Source organism: Cervus canadensis, chromosome X, assembly GCF_019320065.1.
Source record: "Cervus canadensis isolate Bull #8, Minnesota chromosome X, ASM1932006v1, whole genome shotgun sequence".
NCBI classification, from domain to species: domain Eukaryota; kingdom Metazoa; phylum Chordata; class Mammalia; order Artiodactyla; family Cervidae; genus Cervus; species Cervus canadensis.
The window spans coordinates 57,659,607-57,678,482 of record NC_057419.1 but is presented as its reverse complement, the minus strand read 5'-3'; the positions used below and the strand labels follow the sequence as shown (position 1 = coordinate 57,678,482).

General features: G+C 37.9%; 1 protein-coding gene across 5 annotated transcripts in view; it reads left to right on the top strand.

The window, feature by feature from the left end:
- HEPH (hephaestin) overlaps window positions 1-18,876 on the top strand; it is a 149,272-nt gene that overhangs the window by 26,765 nt on the left and 103,631 nt on the right. The window contains exons 1-3 of one of the 5 annotated variants that reach the window (XM_043458835.1): window positions 8,797-8,853; window positions 16,237-16,442; window positions 18,120-18,364. In XM_043458835.1, coding sequence (XP_043314770.1) covers window positions 16,276-16,442; window positions 18,120-18,364 — 412 coding nt within the window. In that variant the 5' untranslated portion in view covers window positions 8,797-8,853; window positions 16,237-16,275. Of the gene's footprint in view, window positions 1-8,796; window positions 8,854-10,228; window positions 10,454-16,236; window positions 16,443-18,119; window positions 18,365-18,876 lie in introns of those variants that run through there. The other 4 variants (XM_043458833.1, XM_043458832.1, XM_043458834.1 and 1 more) reach the window with 4 other exon arrangements.

Here is an 18,876-nt window from a genome sequence, read left to right as displayed (position 1 = left end):
AGTTCCTCTTCACTTTCTGTCAATAAACTGACATAGTTTGTATATCTGAAGTTGTAAATATTTTTCTTGGCAACCTACTCCAGTTTGTGAGTCATTCAGCCCAGCATTTTACGTGATGTACTCGGCATATAAGTTAATTATATGTGTGTGTGTGTGTGTGTGTGTACTGATTGGCAACCTTAATTTCTGCAAACTTAATTTCTCTTTTTCATTTAACGTACTCATAGTTTCTGGGCATTAGGATTGAACATCTTTGGGTGAGGCATTCTTTTGCCTACCTCACCTACTAATACATTGCAACATAGTAATAGGTAGCCAACGGAATAGATCAGTTGATAAGGAAAGTAAGGTTGAGAAGGGACCCATCTACTATAGCCTGAGTTATATACTGAGCTTTGATTGTGTTCACATTTCCTGGAAGAGCAGCTGGATTGGGGAATGTCTGCATGTTATGCATGGGAATAGAGATTCAGAGTTTGAAATTGCATTTAATTCATTTCCCCAAATGATGAACTTTCCATAAAGTCACGCATGCAAACACAGATGGGCTATAAATAGTATTCAGACAACTGCATGTGCTTCCTGGATGCTGGTGGACTCCAATTAAAAAGACTGAATCATGGAAATACAGGATGTGAGAACTCAAAGGGACCTCAAAGATCAGCTTGTAAGTCTCTCCTTTTGCAAATGAAAGGACTAAGAAGGAAAATAGCCCACCCTAGGTAACACATGGAATTGTAACATAGAAATGACTGGAATGTAATTCTCAGTATTGGGTCCAATTACTCCAAACTAAGCTGTCATTTTAGGAAGCACTGCAGGTGTTTTTGAGTATCTTAAGTCACATCATGGAGATGACCACTTCTTCTAGTCAGTGATTAAGCCAGCCACCAATCTGATATTGCCACAGTTCTCTGGAAATGAAGATAATATTGGCATGAGAACAAATAAAAGATGGGGCTTGGGAGCAAGCACTGCATTGTAGGTGTCCAGGAAAAGAAATGTTCTCTAAAAGATAGCTAGTTCTTTTGCTGTTAAAAGGAGGTAAGATGGCATTGACTAGAATTTTTGCTCAGGAGTCCTGAATTCAGTACAAAGAGGAACCATTAAACAGAAGATAGAAGAAGGCAGATGTTTGACTATTTAATATAAGGAAAAAGTAACCAGAAAATTGAATGAGTTGTCTTGGGAGATTGTGAGTTCTTAGTCATTGGAGGCATCCAAACAGAGTTTGTAAAGTCATAAGAAAGGGATGTATTAGAAGTTTTCTGATTTATTTTGCTAGGAACTCTTTCTTTGAATGAAGGGGTACATGACTGCCTAACCCAGAATATAAAATAGGTAAAAGCAGCTCCTTTGAAAGCCCTGAGAAGCAATCTAATCTGGAATTAAACACCCCCAACACTTTCTGAGGCCTCTTTTTGCTCTCTATTCTTCTAACCTGAGGTAACCCAAGAGGATTTGGGAGTTGGGTGCTTAGAGTAACTGGACCAGGCTGGTTACAATGGGTCAATTAGAATAGTACAGGGACTGGCAGTGACAGACAGACAGGCATTTTTTAAAACAGATTTGTTGGTCAAACAGGGAAGCTATTAGGTACAACTACATCAACCTTAAAACTGGAAATGTCCCATTTGAATCATCTTCCTAAATGAAGGTTATGGAAACAGTTGTTTTATATTGGGATTTTGCTGACCATGCTCAAAGGATGTCACTGATTATTTTGTTCACCATTCATTCATCTAGAAAATGTTTATTGAGCACCAAGTCTACATGAAGTGATGTTCTAGGCTCTGAGGTTACAATGGGAAGCAAGAAAGATGTGATCTGGAACTCAGAGGGTTTCCATTATAAGCTGTCAAGACAGGCAGTTAAATAAGCAATTTCATAAGACTGTGGTTAAATATACATTGTGTATTGGATGCACATGGCAGAACCACCTAGCTGAGAAATACAGGAAGTCAGGGAAGGCCACCTGGAAGAAGGAAATTCTAAACTAAGACACAAAAGATGAGTGGGAAGAATAACAGAAGGAAGATAATCTTAGTCAGGTAGAGTAACATATAAAGTCTGGAAGAAAGAGACAGCACAAAGTACCTTGGAAAATTTACAAACTGACAGAACCCTGGCATGGGTAAAGCATAGAGTATGAGGTGAAGAAGGGCAAACAGTGAGCTAGAAAGAATAGGAGGAGCCAGATCACAAAGGACTGTATAGGTCATGTTAAAAAGTTTGACCTTTATCCTAGAGAAAATGAGAAGTCATTAATTTTTCTCAATATAATAGTTATGTTTCTTATGCACAGAAATACAAAAAAGAAACAAAAGTCAGTTTATATGCACTTTCTAGATAATCTTTTAAAAAACTCACTGACTCAATGGACATGAATTTGAGCAAGCTCTGGGAGTTGGTGATGGACAGGGAAGCCTGGCATGATGCAGTCCATGGAGTTGCAAAGAGTTGGACACAACTGAGTGACTGAACTGAACTGTTTAAAAAATAATGTATGAAGTTTGAAAATTCAAACAGTTCAAAACAAAAAATGAAAGTCACACTATTCCCCAACTATGTCACTCTCTCTAGTGGAAACCACCATTAAAAATATCTTTGTGATGATATCCAGAAGAAAAGTGCCTTATTCTCACATATAAATATATACATAGAAGTATGTGTGTGTGAATGAAGTAAATACAAAATGCTCATTCTTCTGTACCTTACCTTCTACTTAATGATATATGTTGAAGATATTTCTGTATGCGTGTGTGTACACACATACAAACACACATGAGGAATATTTCACCAGTTTTTTTAATTAATTTATTTATTTTGATTGGAGGATAATTACTTTATAATATTGTGTGAGGATGAGATGATTTCAAAGAATAATATTTCACCAGTTTGAACGTTATCCTTACCCAAGAGCCCTGTTAATCTCTGTATTTTTCTAATTTCAATCAATAAGGCAAGCTCTGCTGGAGGATTTTAAGGGGGAAATATACATTTGTGCTTTGGACAAAATATCTTTGGCTGTTGTTTGAAAAGCATATTTTGGGAAGAAAGAATGAAGACAAAAAGAACAAGGTGGAGTGGTATCAATCAGGCTGTTTCTGAGATTTCCCTACAGCTGCTGTGGGATCTAGCATGCTAAGATCTGAATTATTTTAGTTCTGAGATTGGTTCAAGATGGCAGAGTAAAAAGACATGTGCTAACCTCCTCCTGTGAGGGCACAAAGATCACAAATAACTGAAATCACAACTAACTGCTGAACAATCATTGACAAGAAGACATTGGAACCCACCAAAAAAGGTACCCTGTATGCAAATACAAAGGAGAAGCCACAATGAGATGATAGGAGGGGCACAATCATGATAAAATCAAATCCTATACTTACCAGGTGTGTGACCCACAAATTGGAGAACAATAATATCACAGAAGTTCTTCTACTGTTGTGAAGGTTCTGAGTCCCATGTCAGGCTTCCCAGCCTGAGGATCTGGCAAAGGGACTAAGAACCCCCAGGGAATCTGAAGGCCAGTGGGATTTAATTGCAGGACTTCCACAGGACTAGGGGAAACAGAGACTCCTCTCTTAGAAGGAACACATAAAATCTGTTGTGCACCAAGCCCTGGAAGAAAGGAGCAGTGACCCCACAGGAGACTTAACTAGACCTACCTGCTAGTGTTGGAAGGTCTCCTGCAGAAGTTGGGGGTGTCAGTCGCTCACCACAGGGACAAAGGCACTGGCAGCAGCAATTCTAGGAAGTACCTATCAATATGAGCACTCCTGGAGTTCACCATCAGCCCTGCCATAGATCCTGTGGACTCCAGGGCTGGGTCACCTCAGGCCAAACAACTCCCTCAGGCCATTACAAACTCCCAATAGGGAGCTCATCAATGAATTTGGTAAAGTTGCAGGTTACAAAATTAATACACAGAAATATGTTTCACTTCTATATGCTATCAATGAAAGATCAGAGAGAGAAATTCAAGAAACAATCCCATTTATCACCACATCAAAAAGAATAAAATATCTAGGAATATACCTACTTAAGGAGACAAAAGACCTGTACTTCAAAAGCTACAAGACACTGATGAAAGAAATCATTAACACAAGTAGATGGAAAGATACATCATGTTTGTGGATTGAAAGAATCAGTATTGTCAAAATGACTATACTATCAAAGGCAATCTACAGATTCTATCAAATTATTATATTATTCACAGAACTAAAATAAAAAAAAAATCTTAAAATTTTATGGAGACACAAAAGACCCTCAATAGCCAAAGCAATCTTAAGAAAGAAAGACAGAGCTGGAGGAATCAGGTTCCCTGACTTCACACTATATTACAAAGCTACAGTCATCAAAAAAGTGTGATACTGGCAAAAAAAAAAATGGAAATACAGATCAATGGAACAGGATAGAAAGCTCAGAAAGAACCACACACACATATATGGCTAATGAATCTACAACAAAGAAGGCTAGACTACACAATGATGGAAAAACAATTTCTTCAACAAATGGTGCTGGGAAAATTGGACAGCTACATGTAAAAATTCAATTTGATCATTCTTTAGCATCATACAGAAAAATAAGCTTAACTTGGATTAAAGACCTAAATGTGACAGTAGACACTATAAAACTCCTAGTGGGAAACAGGCAGAACCTTCTCAGACATAAATTGCAGCAATATATTTTTTGATCTGTCTCCCAGAATATTGTAAATAAAAATAAATAAATAAATGAGGCCTACTTAAACTCAAAAGCATTTGCACAGCTAAGAAAACAATAAACAAAATGAAAAGACAACCCACAGATTGGGAGAAAATATCTGCAAATGATGTGACCAAAAAGGGAATAATCCCCCAAATTTGCAAACAGCTCAAGAGGCTTAACATCATCAAAATAAGCAACCCAATAAGAAAGTGGGCAGAAGACTTGAATAGACATTTATCCAAATAAGACATACAGATGACCAAGAAGCACATGAAAGGACATTCAATATTGCTAGTTATTAGAGAACAGCAAATCAAAAATACAGTGAGATAAATCACCTCACATAAGGCAAAATGGCTATCATAAAAATATCCACAAACAATAAATGTTGAAGAGGGTGTTGAGAGAAGAGAACCCTCCTATACTGTTTGTGGGAATGTAAATTGGTGCAGCCACTATGAAGAACAGTATGGAGGTTCCTCAAAAAACTGAAAATAGAGCTACTATATGACCCTGCAACCACTCTACTGGGCACATACCTGAGAAAAACATGGTCTGAAAGGATACATGCAACCAGATATTCATGGCAACTCTGTTTACAGTAGTTAAGAAATGGAAGCAACCTAAATGCCCATTGACAGAGGGATGTATAAAGATGTGGTACATATAGACAACGAAATATTTCTCAGCCATTAAAAAGAATGAAATAATACTATTTGCAGCAACATGGATGGACCTAGACATTGCCATACTGAGTGAAGTAAGTCAGACAGGGGAAGAGAAATATTGTATGATATCCCTTTTGTGAGGAATCTAAAAAGACATAGACAAATGAACTTATTTATAAAACAGAAACAGTCTCAGAGAATGAACTTATAGTTGCCACAGAGAGAAAAATGGGAGGAAGGCATAGTCAGGGAGTTTAGGATGGATATGTACACACTGCTATATTTAAAATGGATAATGAACAAGAACTTACTGTAACTTACTGGAACTCTGCTCCATGTTATGTGGTAGCCTGGATGGGAGGGAAGTTTGGGGGAGAATGGATACATGTATATGTATGATTAAGTCCCTTTGCTGTTCACCTGAAACTGTCACAGCATTGTTCATTGCCTCTACTCCAATACAAAGCAAAGTTAAAAAAAAAAAAATAGAAACAGATTCATGGACAGAAAACACACATATGGTTACCAAGGGAGAAAAGAGGGAGGGGAATAAATTAAGAGTATGGGATTAACAGATACATACTAGAACATATAAAATAGATAATTTGCTATATATCATGGGGAATTATATTCACTATTTTTTTAATAACCTATATGCTATATTCCCATAAAAATAAAATATTTTATTAAAAAAGAACAATGTGGAGATTATTACACTGATCCACTTAAGAGATGAAGACAGTTCAGATGAAGGGTATGGCAGCTGAGATGGAGAAAAGTGGGTGAATTCAAAAGATACTTATGATATAAATGTGTCAACATTTGTCAATGAAATGGATGTGAATAGTGAGAGTGATTTTTCATTCCCATCCCAAAGAAAGACAAGGCCAAAGAATGTTCAAACTGCTCACAATTGCACTCATCTCACATGCTAGGAAAGTAATGTGCAAAATGCTCTAAGCTAGGCTTCAACAGAAATTCCAGATGTTCAAGCTGAATTTAAGAGAGGCAGATGAACCAGACATAAAATTGCCAACATCTGCTGGATCTTCAAAAAAGCAACAAGAGAGTTCCAGAAAAATATCTATTCTGCTTCATTGACTACAATAGAGCCTTTGACTGTGTGGATCATGACAAACTGTTGAAATTTCTTCAAGAGATGGAAATACCAGACCACCTTGCTTGCCTCCTGAGAAATCTGTATGCTGGTCAAGAAACAACAGTTAGAACTGGAGGTGGAATAATGGACTGGTTCCAAATTGGGAAAGGAGTACATCAAGGATGTATATTGTCATTCTGCTTATTTAACATACATGCAGCATACATTATATGAAATGCTGGATTGGATGAAGTGCAGGCTGGAATCAAGACTGTGGGGAGAAATACCAATAACCTCAAATATTTCCCCCCTTATGACAGCAAGCAAAGATGAACTAAAGAGCCTCTTGATGAAAGTGAAAGAGAAGACTGAAAAAGCTGGCTTAAAACTCACCATTCAAACAATAAAGATCATGGTCTCTGGTCTCATCACTTCATGGCAAATAGATGGGGAAACAATGGAAACAGTGACAGACTTTCTTTTCTTGGGCTCAAAAATCACTGCAGATGGTGACTGCAGCCATGAAATTAAGACCTTTGGTCCTCAGAAGAAAAGCTATGACAAACCTAGACCGTATAATAAAAAGCAGAGACATCACTTTGCTGACAAAGTTCTGTCTAGTCAAAGCTATAGTTTTTCCAGTGGTCATGCATGGATGTGAGAGGTGGACCATAAAGAAAGGTGAGCACCAAGGAATTGGTGCTTTTAATTTGTGGTGTTGGAGGAGACTCATGAGAGTCCCTTGGACTGCAAAAGATCAAACCAGTCAATCCTAAAGGAAATCACTTCTGAATATTCATTGGAGGGACTGAGGCTGAAGCTGAAGCTCCAATACTTTGGCCACCTGATGCGAAGAACTGACTCATTGGAAAAGACCCTGATGTTGGGAAAGATTGAAGGCAGAAGGAGAAGGAGATGACAGAGGATCTGATGGTTGGATGGCACTGGCTCGATGGACATGAGTTTGAGCAAGATCTGGGAATTGACGATGGACAGGGAACTCTGGCGTGCTGCAGTCCATGGGATCACAAAAAGTCAGACACAACTGAGCTACTGAACTTGAACTAAACTGAAGTTTTTATTTCAGTCGTTATAACAACCCTATGAAATAGATGCTATTATCTCCATTTTGGAAACACAAAACTGAAGTTTAGAAGACTTAGATGATTTTTTCAAGGTTACAGAATCAGAAAGTATCGGAATTGGGATTTAAATCTAGTTTCTACACTCTTAATAATGTTTTCATATTGTAAATGTGTATATTGCAGGGATTTCAAACTGCAACTCATGGGCCAAATTTGGTCTGCTGCTTGTTTTTGTAAATTAGCTTTTATTGGTATATAGATATACCCAATGTACTATAATGGCCTGTTTTAATAGTTACGAGAGAAAGTGACTATATGTTTTGCACATAAATTATTTACAAACTAGAGTTTTACTGAAATAGTTTACCAATTCCTGGTCTATAGGTGCCAACTTAAACCTTTTAAGATGATCCTTGAGGAAAGGCACTAAAAATATGCCCAGGATTTGCATACGTTGGTACTGGGTGCCCTTTCAGTGAACTGCTGAATGAATAATATAGGCTCAGAAATCTGGCTTAGCTGGCTTCCTGCAGCCTTCACTGTGTTGACTCAAGCATATCTCTAAGATCTGTTTATTGTTATCATTTGTGAGTCAGAACACATGCCTTATCCTTACCCCTCCCTCTCATAAATGCCTTAAAGCCTGGACTTGGATCCCAGCTTAATGGGTTTGATCTCCACCTTCCCATCTCCAGCTTCAAGGTCCACATTTGTGCTAAATGGGGGAAGAGGCAGATAGTCCTAGGGGCTGCTGTTACCTGATCCACCTTCCCTTGATCATTTCTTTTCTTTTTTTTATTCTAAATATTTTTTTTTCAATTATTTTTATTAGTTGGAGGCTAATTACTTCGCAACATTGCAGTGGGTTTTGTCACACATTGATATGAATCAGCCATGGAGTTACATGTATTCCCCATCCCGATCCCCCCCTCCCACCTCCCCCCCTCACCCGATTCCCCTGGGTCCTCCCAGTGTACCTGGCCCGAGCACCTGTCTCCCTTGATCATTTCTAAAGGAGCTGAATAAATGGTGGTTCCTCCCTTCTCCCTACTAGTGCTTCTACTTGGCTTAGCCTGAGGTGCAGTCTGTAGGGGCAGCTCCTAAGGGTATAGGCACCTTTAAGCACCTCCAGTGTTTTATGACCCAGACTTTGCCCCACTGCCTCAGTCTTTGAAACTCCTCCTCCTGGACCCTGCTCCAGATACTTTAAGTTCGAAAGAGAAAAAATAATGTGTCAAGACTGCCTGGGGAACAGCACCTGCTCCTAGCCAAGATCAACTCATCACAAGTAAGGATACTAGATGGTGGAACTGCCATCATACCTGTTTCCTTCCTATAACTGATTCTGATGGGTAGATGTAGTCCTTCCCAAAGAGACATGGGGTTCTCCACAAATTACTCTGCACCCACTCTTTTCTTACACTTCGCATGATTAAAACTTCTTTTTCTTCTACTCTTAATATCAAGAATGTGGTTTATTCATGTAATCCTAGATATGTAAATTTATAAGGCTGAGAGGGTCTATATCTAGTTTAAGGCCCTCAGTGTACAAATGGAAAGACTTAGGCCCAAAGAAGAGAAAGTCCTATACCAAGGCCACATAGCTGATTACTTCAAGAGCAAGCCAGGGAAGGAACCTGGGTCACTTGACTCAGGCTAGTGATTTTTCACTACCCTCTCTTCTGTAGCAAGAACAAAGATGGCCTTTGTTTTTTTAAAAAATTCAGACTCCAGCTTCACTCAGAGATTTTGGGACCCATTTAGATATTTTTTAGTTCCATTTAAAAAAATTTAATGTTTCCAATTCTTCTGGGTTTTCTTAGGTTTTAGAGTGCTGGTCTATGTTAATCCAAGCTATCTACTAGCTGCATCCGGTCTCCACAATGAAAAATATGAGTAATATGACCCTGGGAGTTCACTCAAGGAGCTGCTAAAAATGGCAGTCGCAGAGTTAATGTTCATTTTTTTTTTTTTTAATCTAGCAGTGACTGGTAGACAGCAGACATTCAATAATCATGAAGTCACTTCCCTTGTTGCAAAAGGGCTTTCTGGGTTTCTCCCTTAAGTAGCAGAGTGTGGTAGTGTGGTGACTAAGAGATTAGACAGACCTAGTTCAATTCCCCCCTCTTATTAACGGTGTGACTTTGAATGGTTACTTTCCCTCTCAGAGTCTGCTTTTCTTCAGTTGTAAAATATGAGTTAGCATATTTGTTTCACAGAATAATTGTGAAACTTAAATGAGAATGTATGTAAAGTGGTTAACATAGGGACTAGCATGTAGAAAGCTCTTTGTTTTGTTACCAGTTTTATTTTTCTCTATTACTAAGCAACCATGGCCTCAGAATAATAGCAGGACTGATAACTGTGCTTCACAACAAGAGAAAGTGTTGGGGATGGGGGCTCTTCTCACATCGCATAACCCTTGCAGTGGGTTCTATTTCTTAAAGGGGGGTATTGGAATCTTTCTATGAGCTTTCATTAGCTTCACTGACAGTGCATTTCCTCCTCCCTCTCAGCAAAGAGCAACCAGCAAGCTGAGATAACAGAATTGCAACCCACCCTCTTGTAATTCCTCCAGAGATCCTAACCGGGATTTGAAAAACACCCGGATATGGTTAAAGAACCATACCGGGTTTTGTACCAAACCAGATCCGGAAAGAGACATTCCAGTAGATTAGTTTCTGGAAAAGAGGGCACCCAGAACTGCCCCAGCCTCCATTCACTCCTCCCCAGTAACACCAGCCAATTGGAGCCCTGGACTTTTTTTATGAGAAAGGCCTTGTAACCCAGGATACTAACTGAGCAGGGCTGGCAGACTCATGCTGGGGTCTGCAGTTTAGCCTCAGTAGGCCGCTGACATGAATATGGAAGGGTTTTCTCCAGCAAAGGTAAGCTTCCCCCGCCCCGTTCTAAACCCTACCTCCTTTTCTTTGAAACAAAAAACAAAAAACAAAAACTTTTATTCGGCTTGGTTTATAGAAATTCTGGGCCCACAGGGAGAGAAAGTCAGTGGCTGAGAAGAAGGAAGCACGGCTGAATGTGCAGGGAAGTTAAAGTGTAAAATATGCTCTCTTTGTTCCTCTCATCAAAATGGCCAGGGACACACTGGCTCAGATGTTTCAGAGATGATCCTGGAGTTGTAGAGAGTAGTTAATTTTCCTGTTAAAATAGTATGCTTATTTCTTGGTCTCAGTTTGTGGGGTTTATTGAGGTGATGGAACACTTAAAAAAAAAAACAAAACACTTACTTTCATACTTTGAGATCCAGATTGGCACAGAGCAAGGCAATAAATGATAGCTGAACTAACCTATCAGCTTAAAATCTAAATTGTTTCTCACACTTAGTGCCTAAGTAGAAGAAATGTTTTAGAAAATATGGGTTCAAATTCTGGCCTTGCCAGTAACTGACTGCTTGGCTCTAAGCAAACCCCTTTATCTCTCTGGTCTCCGTTTTCTATGTCATGTTAAGGGGTTTAAAAAGTATAGTATCTAGAAGTTTTTATGGATGTATGAATCCATTAATGCATCTAGACTTTTATTAATCATTTATTGTATTCTAAGCCCTTTGAAAGGGGCTCATACATCCATTATTTTGTTTGATCCTCAAAACAATCTTGTGAAATATTATCCACAATTTTGGATGAGAAAACTGTGGCAAAATAGGTGAAATTGACTTGTTGAAAGGTACATAGCTATTATAGGCAAGAAAGAATTTCAACCTAGGTCTTATAGTTTCATATCAGTATATTTTCTATTATACCACAACTAGGGTATGAGGAAATTAAAAAAAAAAACTAATATAAGTGCACATATGTAGTGAAATCATATTGTCCTAGGAAAAGCACAGTGATGATATACTTGATTGTCAGGCTAAAAGATCTTAAGTTCTAGTACTAGCTCTTGGGACTTCAAATGAGTCTCTCCCTCTGGGCCTCAATTTCCCCACTTCTGACACAGTAGAATACAATGATAATGATTAAAAATAATATAAATTGTACTTGTGCTACATGGAATCTTTTGAGGCTCTCAACACTCTCTTGATTTTCCCTTCTAGTAAAAAAAAAAAATCCCATACCACCTAAAGGTGAGAAAATCCTCTATTTTGAGTCACAAGGTGAAGAAAAAGCCACAAAAACATTAAGAAAGTGGAAGACCAAAAGGTCAATCTTGATAGAGGGTTCTATTAGTAAGACTGCTGAAATTGGAGACAAGACCTCAAGGATAGCTCAGCAGTTCTGAGTTCAGTTGAGTGATCCTTTGTCCAGGATAAGCTTGTCCAGGCCGGTCTACTCCAACTCAGAGAGAAAAGAGCATTATCACATTAAAGGAACAACTTGCAAATTCTAGGAAAAACAGTGATGCAAATTGTGGATAAAGGGGACCAGGCCCAGGTAACATTGGGATGACAGGAAAGTAAGGTTTGTCTAGTCTCAGTGTATATTAACTAAATTATGTCTAATTCAAAGTATCCCAGAAATTCTTTCTTTCTCTCCCTCCCCTCCTTTGAGCTCTCTCCCTCCCCTTCCTTCTGTCCTCCTTTTTTACTTTCTTCCAGGATTCTTCCTCATATTATTTCATTTCCCCTTTCCCCTTTTACCTTTCCCTTTTATTTTTCCTCCTCAGTCTGGCCTTTCTATAAGATCTCCTCCTGTGGGCTCAGCTGATAAAAAAAGTAGCCCTCTCCAAATGAATAATTTATGTAGGGCTTTCAAATCCTTCATCTCATTTGATTTTCATAGCAAACTAATCATGAGGCCAAGCCAGAGATTATCTCCATTTAAGAGATGAGAAAACTCAGGTTCAAGAAACTAAGTGACATGTTCCATGTTATACAACTAGTAAATGATGATTCCAGAATTAGAATATATTTTTTCTGAGTCTAGAGTCTTTCAATTTTACTATGAAATATCCAAATGATTCTAAAATAATGTTATGGGTTCTCTCTTTCTTTTGTTTTATAATAATAAGCCTAATTTAAAAACAACAATAGTAATAGCAACAACAAATGCATCTTTGGGAATAAAATAGGAAGTTAGTGATTAGAGGAAATGAGAACTTATATTTATCAAATACCTACTAAGTCCCTATGCTATTTCTTTCAAACACATTTGAAAATAATACTCAAACCTGAGTTTATCTGATTCAAAAGTTCTAGTTCTTTTCATTATATAATTGTGCTTCCAAAGAAACTAATCTCAGCCATATACATGTGCCTGTATGCTTACAATGTGCTATTGTATATAGGAACTTATGAATGTGTTTGTGTTATGGATATTCATAAAATGTTAAAGCTTTGTAAGCCTGGAAATTTTCATTTCTAAACCTATTTCCTTATCTGTAATAATCATAGCCACTAATGCCTTTGGTCTTTTACTGGTGGACTTAAATATTTATTTGTGTTCTATTCACTTATAGATCTTATTTCATTTAATCCTAACAACTACCCTGAAAAGTAGTAAATGATATTAATTCCATTTCAAAGATGAAAACACAAGGGCCAGAGAAGTGAAGCAGTTTATCAAGTCACACAGCTAGGAAAAGTGAAGCCAGGGTTTGTTTAGGTAGTCTGATTCCAAAGCCTGTGTCCTCAATGTAAAATTTATCTGCAGGGCTCCCATCAAGGTATCTTTCAATAGATACACAAAGACTTCTAAGATACTACGTCCACTCTCAAGGAATTTATAGTCCAAACTGTTAAATAAAAACAGTTCATGAGGCAGCTTATGAGACAAAAGTAATAATAATACAAAGTCTGACTTCATGCGATTTTACGCTATTGATAGTAAGTAGTTCTTCAAAGGACAGTGATATGAAGAGGCTACAGGGGGCCTTATGGAGTAGATAAGATTTAAGTTAACCCTTAGAGTTGAAATATATGATGTGTGGGAGACAGTAAAGATAAATTAACAAACTGTTGCCAGGATAGAGAAGGAAGAGGAAGGAAACCAACAGTTATAGTTTGTTATATTCTAAACACTAATTGTCCTGGGGCCTTTTCATGTAAGTTTTCTAATTTACTTCTCCAAAGCTTATAGTATTAGATATATTTTATAGATAAGAAAACAAGTTCAGAGTGCCTAAGTATTACCCAAGTCTACACAATTGGTTAGCAGGAAAGCCACGTTTTAGAAGAATCTAAGGCAGCGTGCTTAGTCATTTCAGTTGTGTCCGACTCCCTGCAACCCCATGGACCATGTTCTGCCAGGCTCCTCTGTCCATGGGATTTTCCAGGCAAGATAAGTTCTCCCCCATATCAAGGGCTTCTTCCAAATGTCATATGAAAATGGGGGTTACACACTTGGGCCACTGCTTTGTGTGGAAGGGTTTGAGAATTTTTAGAGAGGTCCATAGTTCTATCTATCAATCAGGGTAAATATTTGGGCATTTCCTATCCACATGCGAGTCTGTGCATATTTTTTACTTTCTGTTTTCAACTAAAGTCCCTGATATCATGTGGTTAGGTTGAGGATTTAGTGAAATAATTTATGTAAAAACTGAGCATCATGTTTGCTGTATAGTAATTCCTCCATGAATGATAGTTACCATCATTATTATCACCATCGTGAATGATACTCATTAGATGTATCTTTGCCTATATAAATATATATGTCTCTCTCTGGAGGTGATCATAACTACATATGACTGCTTATTTCAGAGTATATGGGGTATTCTCAGATATGACAATATCTATAAACACATACAAGCATACCTTGGAGATATTGCAGGTTCAGTTCCAGACGTCTGCAGTAAAGTTCATGTTGTAATAAATCTTCACACTTTTTTTTTGTTTTCTAGTGCATATAAAAGTTATGTTTATGCCATACTGTAGTCAATTAAGTGTATAATAGCATTATGTCTTTAAAATGTACATATATAAATTTTAAAATATTATTGCTAAAAAGTGCTAAACATCACCTGACAATGCAGAACTGCCACAAACCTTCAGTTTGTAAAAAACATAATGTCTGTGAAGTGAATTGAAGTAAAACATAATAAAGCAAGATATGTCTGCAAATGTTCCTTGTGCATGTGCAAATATATTTTGTGAAAAGTAGTATAGCATGGTAATTAACATGAAACTAATATAATATTGTCAATCACTTATACTTCAAAAAAAGAAAAACATAAACACTGAACCCATACTCCCTTTACCACACAAGCCAACTCTAGATTGTTAACTATGGGGACTTTGACAAATTACCTCATGTCTCTGTTTTATAGTTCCTCTTTCTAATAATATGGGGATAATAAAGATATTTGCTTCATAGTACTGTTGTGAGGATTGAACAATTTAATCTGTAAAACATTTTGAACAATGTCTGACATATACACACATTATAAATATTGACTGTTATTATTTTTAAGTTGAAGTATAGTTGATTTTCAATATTGTGTTAATTTCTGGTATATACCAAAGTGATTCAGAAATATATATATTCTTTTTTCAGATTTTTTCCATTATAGGTTATTATTATTATTATTATTATTATTATTATGACAGTAACTAAGGCTCTATGTGACACTGTGGAACTAATGTGGATGCAAGTGTGTGTGTCTTTGCTTTTAGATAAGACTTCCTGTGTCTGTGTATATGCAAGTGTATGTATACTTGTGTATATGTTATGTTGTTTGTGTTTCTTGGATTGACTGTAGCTGTGTATGGCATGACTGAGTGCTTCATATCAGCCCCAAGAAGTCTAACTGCCTTGTTGATGTATCAGAATGAGAGACTAGAGGCTTAGTTCTAACTTTGAGTCTATCGGACACATGAAATGGATTTGTGCATAGCAAAGAACCAGCAAAGAACATTTCTTCTGATAACTGTGCTAAGTTCACAGCTGTGTATTTTCATAGACTGAACACATCCATGTAATCAGTAGTTAAATTGAGAAACAGAACATTACCTAAAAGCCTTCGTTTTCTTTCCTACCAGCCAGTGATCCCTACCTCAAAGGCAAACATTATCTTAGCTTCTAACAGCATAGATTAGCTTTGCCTATTTTGTACTTTACATAAATGAAATCATACAATATGTACTTTTGTGTCTGGTTTCTTTCTGTAACATTATATTTGTGAGAGGCATCTATGTTTTCATGTACAGTGTTAGTTTGCTCATTACTATTGCTATACAGAATTTCATTATATGAATAAAATACAATTTACTCATCCATTATAGTGTTATGGGCATGTTGACTATTTCCAGTTTGCATCTGTGGACATTATAGCAAATGATTTTTGCTGAATTCTCATTTGTTTTTAAACACAGTTTATAGGGGATGGAAAGTGATAATGATGAAAATAGAGACACGAGGATAATTAGTGACTTCACTTGGGTACTGAGTGAGTAACAGTGACTCAGTTAGTCTACTGATGCTTGTTTCCTAATTTGAGGGCCAGAGTATACTCTTCTTTCTACACTGCTGAAGAAAATGAACTCATATTTCTCGTCTGAAGAAACTGATACCACAAAACAGTCAGTACAAGTGACTTTTTAACTTTACCCTCCAAAGTTCAATGTGTAGAGTTCCTTGAACACTTGTTGAAAGGAATCAGGTAAGGCAGAGATTCTAGGCTAGTCAGTTTTTATGTTCTCAGTCACTCAGTCTAGATCTTGCCTCTTTACTTTTTCAGACACATTCAAAATCCCTTTGTTCTCTTTCTTCCTTACCAGAAGTTATTCATTTGCCTGTTTCCCAGAGTAACGTGGGCCATGGAGTCAGGCCATCTCCTGTGGGCTCTGCTGTTCATGCAACCTCTGTGGCCCCAGCTGACTGATGGGACTACTAGAGTCTACTACCTGGGGATCCAGGATGTGCAGTGGAACTATGCTCCTAAGGGAAGGAATATCATCACGAACCAGCCTTTGGAAAGTGACATGTAGGTTTACTCTCTTGTGGAATTAGAGATGGAGTTAAGGAGGGGCACCCTTGAGGCCAGTAGGTAGCTCTTTAGGACCTTTTCCCAGGGTGTGGATGCAGTCAGCTCCAGATCTCTCTGGGCCATAATCCCAGTGGTGCATTTCCTGAGAAACAACTAATTGACTCAGGAGCCAGCATGTCATATGGAGTCTGCTTTTCCACACTGAGATGCCTCAGCATTTTTAGGGTCTTAAAGGTCATTCCATATTGCCTTGATTCTAAGGTGATATCCACAATGCTGTTTTAATAATAGGTGTTTAGCTTTTAAGCAGGAAAGAAACATGAAATATATACAGTGTTTGTAAGATGTGTGTGGTGTATGTATGCTGCAAATTGTTCAATGGAACTGTACTGATTTAAGATATGTGAAAATGTGAAAAAATAAGATCAGCCTTAGAATCAAGGAAAGAACAGTAATAGCTATCACTTATATAACGCTTTGTGACAGGCACCATATTAGAAATTTATATACTTTGTCTCACTTAATTCTTATAGAAACTAGGAGATGAATATGAATATTCTCATCTTATAGATGAAAAAACTGAGGCTCAGGGAGATCAGATGACTTTCCCAAGTCCAACAGTAAATGGAAAAGTTAGGATTTGAACCTGGGTAATGTGGATACAAAGTCGGTACTCCTCTCACCATAGCCTCTCACAGATCCTACAGGAATAAACTTTCTTGATCTTAGAGCTCTGCACGCATTCCACAAATATCAGCTGAAAAAAAAAGTGTATTAAAAAATCTTTTGTGATCATGAATCATGTTGTCTTTCCAAACCATCAGAGTTTTCCAAAGTTGACTGTAACATCTCAGAGTTGAAGAATTGGATTTGGAAATGGCAATGCATGCATACTAAGTCACTTCAGTCGTGTCCGACTCTTTGTGATCCTATGGACTATAGCCCACCAGGCTCCTCTGTCCATGGGGATTCTCCAGGCAAGAATACAGGAGTGGGTTGCCTTGCCCTTCTCCAGGGGAAATGGCAATATTGGCATTTAATTGAAACTTCCCGGCTCCAGAGTTTGTGATCTTAACAATTATGCTGTAAGACTTCCCATATATATAGCAGGACAACACTAAGTCAAGCCAACTGGATAGGAAGTTGAGCACTTAAAAAGGGTCAGTTCATAGTTGGTTGCCTCCCCACTACTATATATTAGGCCATAGTGAGTGAATCTGCCTATTTTATAGGTTGTGTGCATGAGTGGTAAGTTGCTTCAGTCATGTATGACTCTTTACGACTCCATGGATTATAAATTGCCAGGCTCCTCTGTCCATGGGATTCTCCAGGCAAGAATACTGGAGTGTGTTACCATGCTCTCCTAAAGGGGATCTTCTCAACCCTGGATCAAACCCACATCTCTTATGTCTCCTGTATTGGCAGGTGGGATCTTTACCACTATCCCACCCGAGGAGCCCATTTTATAGGTTAAAAGTGCATATCGGCAAATTCATAGGCTTTAAGTTAATACTTCTCATTGTCTAACAATCAAATCCTAGCCCAAGGCTTTCATATTTTGATCAGTACAATCCCATTTCTTCTTATTTTGCCCTAAACAAAAATGGTCACTTTTTGGTCAGTCTCCTCTAGAAGAAAGGCAAAAATGTGAGTCTCTCTTTCCTTCCTTCCCAGAGTAGCTGCTAGCTTCTTGAAGTCTGACAAGAACCGAATAGGGAACAGCTACAAGAAGACCATCTACAAGGAATACAAGGATGGCTCATACATGGATGAAATAGTTCAGCCAGCCTGGTTGGGCTTCCTAGGGCCAGTGTTGAGGGCTGAGGTGGGAGATGTCATCCTTATCCACTTGAAGAATTTTGCCACTCGTCCCTATACCATCCATCCCCATGGTGTTTTCTATGAAAAGGATTCAGAAGGTAAAATATCCCATCTTTTCTTTCTCCTACCTGCAACAAACATCCCTTTTTCTTTACTGTCTTCTGAGAGAGAGAGAGAAGCTGGGAATAAAGATAGTCTTCTTTTTTGAACTGAGGTGGCAGTTACTTTTCCCAGAGAAAATATGGGTACCATTATCAGCTGTGCTATTCATACACTGTGTAACTTTGGGCAAGTCACTGCCCCTCTCTAAACCTCAATTGTTCATTAAAAATGTAGAGATTCAATTTACCTTTTATCACAAAAAATTGCTTGAATGGAATTCCCATAAAATATTTGACTGTTTTGGAAATAGAGGAGTGTTCTGTGAATTTTCTTCTTAAGAGAAAGATTGGTTTACTCATCCGTAGCTCCCACTATCCCAGGCCCAACAGTTTATAATACTGACACACCAATGAGTAAGGAATAGAGAAGTCAGAAGGTCCTAACTTGATTTTTAGGACCTTGATCTTTCATAAGTAGACCAGTTGATAATCGAGCTGCCTTCAGACTG